Genomic DNA, 6,960 nt, shown 5'->3' with positions numbered 1-6,960 from the left:
CAGTGCATAATATAGCGTAAGTATATATATTATATATATATATATAGAGAGAGAGAGAGAGAGAGAGAGAGACACGCACGATTCGTAGTACTATTCATCCCTTGTATTACAAAAGTATTAACGGCTTATATTTATATTATTTAGATAGTAAATACAAAAGTGATTTTTAATTTTGACCATTGTTGACCTGAATAGAGACCAACTTTGGTCGCTATTTATTCAAGAATTTAGTTTAGCGACCAAAGTTGGTCGCTATATTTAAATCAGATTTAATTATATTTCATATAATATTTAAATTAATAATATAATTATTAAAATTGTATAACTGGGCCCCATTTAAGCGACCAAAGTTGGTCGGTATCTGCCTACCCTTTAAGTAGCGACCAACGTTGGTCGCCATTTTTATATTATATTGGCCCTTTTCCCGAAGGTCCTGTTAACTTTACTTCTCTCACGAGCTTCAGGGCAAGTGGCAACTCTTTCAATTGTCTTTTACCCAGATGGTTGTTTGATCTTAATAATCTTGAAACTCTTGAGCTTGGTTCTAGTGGTATAGAAGGTGCGATGCCGAGTGAGGCCGCAAACGTAACAAAACATAAATATCTTGATCTTTCATTCAACAACCTCAACTCCACTATCCCGAATTGGTCATATCGATGCAAAGATTTGGAATCACTTAGTCTTCAAGGAAACAATATTGAGGGAGTAGTTTCAAATGCGATTTCAAATTTGAGCTCAATAACTAGAATTGACCTTTCTGAAAATATACTTTCTGGAAAATTATCAAATGTAATAGGAAAGTTATCGAAATTAGGTTCGCTTGATCTCTCAGGAAATCTATTCGAGGGAGAACTATTTGAATTGTTCAACAGTAGGAGTAATTTCCTTCCCGCAGGATTGAGAAATAGTTCTTCTTTGACGAGATTGTATCTAAGAGACAATAAACTGACTGGAACTCTCCCAGAGAGTCTTAGCCAACTCACAATTCTAGATGAATTTGACATCTCTAATAATACGTTGGAAGGTGTTGTAACAGAAAGCCATTTCACCAACTGGACACAATTAAGGCACTTCTTTGCATCTAACAATAATCTGACTTTAAAAGTTAGTCAAAAGTGGATTCCACCTTTCCAAGCCTATCGTATTTTAATAGGCAGCTGGAATATAGGTCCTCTATTTCCCATGTGGCTCCAGACTCAAAAGAATATAATTAGTGTGGACATATCAAATGGTGGAATACAAGGTGAGGTTCCAACTTGGTTTTGGAAATTATCTTCCCAATTTCAGTTTCTCGATCTTTCTCACAACCAGTTTGTTGGGGAGGTTCCAACTTGGTTTTGGAACTTATCTTCCCAGTTTCGGATTCTCGATCTTTCTCATAACCAATTTATTGGTGAGGTTCCAATCATTTCAACACCTTATATTTTGTTAATGTTATTGGGTTCCAACAATTTCTATGGTCCGCTACCTCAGGTTCCACCCGATTTAAATGGGCTAGACCTCTCGAACAATTCTTTTTCAGGAGGTTTATCTCACTTATTGTGCGAAACAAATAAGAACAGATCCTATGAATTGAATATCTTAAAACTCGAGGGAAATGATTTGTCAGGAGAAATTCCTGATTGTTGGATGAATTGGCCAGAGTTGATAGTTTTAAACTTGGGGGACAATAACTTGATTGGAGGAATACCAAGATCCATGGAGGTTTTAAGTAATTTGTTATCTTTGGACTTCCGAAGAAATAGACTTACTGGTCCATTACCTTCGTCATTAGCAAACTGTACAAAGTTGCTGAAAATTGATTTAGCTGAGAACGAATTCGTTGGACAACTACCACCATGGTTAGGAATGAGGCTTTCAAAATTGATAATTCTTAGCCTTAGCTCAAACAGATTCTATGGTGAATTGCCTCTAGAAATTTGTTACCTCAAAGGTCTTCAAATCTTAGACCTTGCAAACAATAGTTTCGTTGGAACCATACCAAGGTGTATTAGCAATTTAACAGCAATGATCGCCAAAAAGAAGTTGGGGAAACTTGATCTTGAGTATTTTCTAGATGTAGTTGGACCAAGTTTTAGAGAAAAAGCAATGGTGACAACTAAAGGCAATAACTACCAATATGATAAAACATTGGCATTGGTTACCAGCATGGATATGTCTAACAATAATCTCTGTGGAGATATTCCTATAAGTTTTACCAGTCTTGTAAGATTGAGATTCTGTAATTTCTCAAAAAACCATCTGACAGGTATGATCCCAAATGGCATTGGTGACATGAAAGTGCTTGAATCCATTGATCTTTCAAAAAATCAACTTTCTGGTCAAATCCCGCAAAGCATTTCGAGTTTGTCAACTTTGAGCTTCCTGAATCTATCTTATAACAATTTGTCAGGAAAGATACCTGTGGGCACTCAACTTCAAAGCTTTACTTACTCGAGTTTCCAGGGAAATGAGCTTTGCGGGCTTCCACTCTTGGTGAACTGCAGTTCAGGTGGTCAAATTCCTGATGTTGATATTGAAAAAGATGAGAGTGATGAAGATGAACTAGATTGGTTCTACATTGCAATGTCAATAGGATTTGGTCTTAGCTTTTGGGGAGTATGTTCTTGTTTGCTTTTCAAGAGATCATGGAGACATGCTTATTATCAGTTTTTAGATAGTTGTTGGGAATCCTTGCGTGTAAAGATACAAATATGGGAATGGATATGATTGAGGAGATTGTTATTCTCAAAAGTCTTATTGTATGCTTACTTTTCCTTCAATAAATAATAAAAGGTTATTTGCAGTTGATATTTTGTTTAGGCATTTTGTTTTAATCTCCCTAGTAATAGTAGATAACTGTTCGCAAATGACTATTTAACGGAAAAAAAATGTAAACTTGTTAAAAATGGCAAAGTTCTTAACTAGTGTTTTCTGATTTATGTTTGTCTACCTCAGAAAATTGCAAAGTTAATATCCTTTCAACTATCCGCACTGCCAACAGATCTAAGGGATGATAAATTGTATAATTGTTGCCTATAAAAAAGATAATAAAATATTTAAAAATAAATAACCCCTCTGTTTCAATCTCTCTTTTGCTTCCGCAAAGGACTGAGTTCCAGATATTGAATACTACAATTAATAGAGAGCGCAAACTTCAGCTAAAAACTGGAAAAAAAACATTCCATGTGGAAACGACTTTGTATCGTCCTGATTTGGTATGATATTTTGGAATTTGGTAGAGCAAAAGAATGTTAATTACTCGGAGCAATGTAAGCATAACGTTACACTCAGCTATAAGATCCGTAATAGATTGCATATTGTTACCAAAAATCCTGAAAAAGGATTTTAGCCAATGTAAGCATATTGGCCATTACATGAGCTATCAGCTTTTTTGAGAAAATTATCTCAAGTCCTGCATATACCAGATTTTTTTTACAATGTTTCAACGCAAATATAAGGATTTTAGCACCTTTTCTTGATGTTGTCTAACATTAAATTCATCTCGACCTCAAGATGATTCCTCGGCTTCATTGTGGCAATGGACACACTACACACTGCTCAACAAGACTTTTAACAGAGGAAAAGAGTTAACAAACAAGCCAATAGAAGTAACCAAAAATAAGGAGAGGTCTCTGATCCATAGACATCGAAGCGATGTGAGGCACTGAAGACCTCTCGTCGGTAGTAAAATGAAGAGTGAAAATGTGAGATTATAACCATCTATGCGTGCCAGCGAGTGTTCAGTGCCACATTTGCTGAGGGGAATGTGTTGTGTGATATCCTTATATGGTATTTGATAGTCTTCTCTCAGGAGCCCTATGTCCACACCTTTATAATTTTTAACTATGTTAACACACTTTCCTTGCCAAACAGAAAAATGAAATAATAGTCATTCATTTTGTCTAGTTGTATGGTGACTTTAATGCTTGTTATTTTTTAAGGTGTCTTGTTTTTTTTTTTTTCCTATAAACACCAGTCCAAATGCTACAATGGTTCAGTTATGATCAGTCTTGAATGACTTAGCGAGAATCTGATCATCGACACAAGTAGCAAACAGAGCTGCTGGATGTGAAATGGTTCCTACATTTGCGTCACCAAATGCAGAAACAGCTGAAGCTGATTTATTCCAGTCAGTATAGTACTGATAATGCACTAGTCCTTTAGGAAACACAAATTTGTAGAGTCTAAGTATAGAACTTGTTACTACTATCTAACAATCCAACTTCTAGACTGCCCTGCACTACTAATAATAATAGCTCGGATGCACGAGGGTGAGTGTGGGGCGTGTTGACACCCTCGCTAGGGAAGTGATAATTGGGCCTACCACATCATGAAAATATTTTAGAAACTGTGAAAATTTGAATGATGGTAAGCAACCAAGAGGTCGTGAGTTCGAGTCTCCCCAAGAGCAAGGTGGGAAGTTCTTGGAGGGAAGGATGCCGGGGGTCTATTTGGAAATAGCCTCTCTACCCCAAGGCAGGGGTAAGGTCTGCGTACACGCTACCCTCCCCAGACCCCACTAAGTGGGATTATACTGGGGTGTTGTTGTTGTTGTTGAAAATTTGAATGAACTGAGTATAAATACACTAGTATATAAAGACTACTAGAAGAATGCTCAGAGTGTATGCTAGCTGTGTGCGTGATTTAGCAAAAGTTACATGTGCTTCTTAGAAGACAAAGACAAAGACTTCATAATGGAGACTGGTCTCTTAACTATTCATTGAATAATTGAGACAAGTGAAAAGGGACAGTGGGGGATTGAAAAATAAAAGAGCCTAAAATGATCAATTTCTGCAGGATATGTGTTAGGTTCGAGTCTTGAAATGAAGTCCTCTTTGCTAGGGAACTTTAAAACTTTAATATGAGACTTTTTATAGCGTGAATCCAAATTAGTCGAGCATGTGAATTTCGAACAAGGCATAAATTCATATTAGTCAGTCAAATTCAATTTCGAACCCATAACTTTCAGCGCGGAGTAAAGATTTATATGTAAAAATTTATATTAGTCAGTCAAATAAAGGATCACATGAATGTTGAAAACTGACTCACGCCTTTTGCTATATAATGTAGGCAAATTACATTTACATTTATGAAACAAGCAATCTAACTAAGATTATATTGGAAGTGGTATTGCTGCCAACAACTGACAATGGAAGTTTACTTATTTCCTAGATAATTTGGATAGTTGTCCGCGATTTTTTGTATGTATATATGTGTGTGTGTATTTGAAATATAACATCTATATGGAACTTCAGAACAGAGCTAGCGTTTAATGACAAGCAGAAAATAACACATGTCCACTGGAAACAAAACATCAAGCTAGCAGTAGAGAGGATTTGTAGTACATCAGCATTATGTCATGCTATCAACTTCTAAAGCAAATTATAAATTCCTACCTATACAAGGTTTCTTTTACAACGACTCGAAGCAAGTACAAAGATTAATTTAGTAGTAACATATCACCTATGTGTCATCTAACAATCACCTCGATCTGAAGAGGCTTTGCCTCACTGTGGAAATAGGTGCTCCACACTGCTCAACGCAATTTCCAAAAGAAAACAAGAAGAATTAACAAACAAGCAAAGAGAAGTAACCAAAACACAAAGTGAAAAAAAAGCTTATATATGAGCAATATTTTGCCAGTATGGATCAAAGCTCGGATGTGAGTGTGGCTCTTGAAAACTTGGCTACTTAATAATCCAACTTCTAGACTGCCCTACACTACTAATAATAGCTCGGATGCACGAGGGTTATTGTGGGGCGGGTTGACACCCTTGCCAGGGAACAGAAGGACAGTAAGTGAAGTACGCGGTCCATCCAAATCTGGAAATTTCGCTTTGCTAGCTTTTGTCAACTTAAAGCACGTAATAACACTATCAAAAATTCCGCGCGTGCCTGTGAAGGTGAAGAAATTCCCATCTATTGTATCTCCAGTTTGATTTTCAGAAACAATGAAGTCGGTCAAGATATCTGGATCACCTGCTTGAGCCATCCAAGAACTAGTAACGATAGCCAAAACGAAAAAGAGGACGTATTTCCAGAAAATGGCATGCTTATGGAATAAAAAAACAATGTATTCGAACACTTTGCTATTGGATGAGCCATCTTATGGAATTAAATATCAGACACTAGTATTTAGAAATTTATACTTGTTTTGTTCAACAAATTTCCAATGCAATTATTGATGTATACAAACACAGACATATAGACATTCATAGATATCCTGAAAACTACCACAATTAGAGGGATTAAGGTTGCGCTAAAACTACCAATATGTTGCACAGGAAGTGATTGGAGAAAGAGGGACAATTCAAATTCATGTGGCAACAATCTCTCTTTTGCCACTATCATCATTAGTCTCCTGTCTTTCTAATAAAGGATCACATGAATGTTCAAAACATTTATGAGGTCACTCGTTCAATTCTCATTGGCTGCAATTTATTTTAACTTTCACTTTTTTCTTCTTTGAACCCCTTAACAGAAATTTTGCCTCCGCCACTGGCAAATGGTTCCCATTCTGTAAAAGTAGGAAGCCTCTAACAGTCTGCTTATTTTAGCATTGGCATTGCTTTTGAACATCACATTGCCGGCCACCTATCGCAAGAAGCGGATGCAGTCTTGTAGCACCGGTTTCATTAAACTTACACCGATATTTTTAATGCAGAGTATAAGTTTATATGCAAAAATTCACTAAAATCGCAATCTATAACAGGTCTGCACTCAACATTTTCACTTTCGCTAGTTCTATGGTGGCTTTAATATGTGTTCCTTTTTAAGGTATCCTGTTATTTTCCTAAAGAACTGGATTGCCTCAACATAAATCAATCTCACATTTTGTATATTAAAGCTCATATGCGATATGGTGTCCATCTCCTTCAAATGATTTGGTCACCAATTTTGTTGACTTTGTTTGGTTTGGTAGCCAACCTTGTTGAATTGGTATGATTTGGTAGCCAATTTTATTGAGTTGGTTTGGTT

General features: G+C 36.3%; 1 protein-coding gene across 1 annotated transcript; it reads left to right on the top strand.

The window, feature by feature from the left end:
• The first annotated feature begins 564 nt into the window (after window positions 1-564).
• LOC104218534 (receptor-like protein EIX2) lies at window positions 565-2,709 on the top strand. The gene has a single exon (XM_009769059.2). The coding sequence runs from the start codon at window positions 565-567 to the stop codon at window positions 2,707-2,709; it is 2,145 nt and encodes a 714-aa protein (XP_009767361.1).
• The last annotated feature ends 4,251 nt before the right edge of the window (window positions 2,710-6,960 follow it).

This window comes from Nicotiana sylvestris, chromosome 9 (assembly GCF_000393655.2).
Source record: "Nicotiana sylvestris chromosome 9, ASM39365v2, whole genome shotgun sequence".
Classification (NCBI taxonomy): Eukaryota; Viridiplantae; Streptophyta; class Magnoliopsida; order Solanales; family Solanaceae; genus Nicotiana; species Nicotiana sylvestris.
This window is presented reverse-complemented; position numbering and strand designations above follow the sequence as displayed.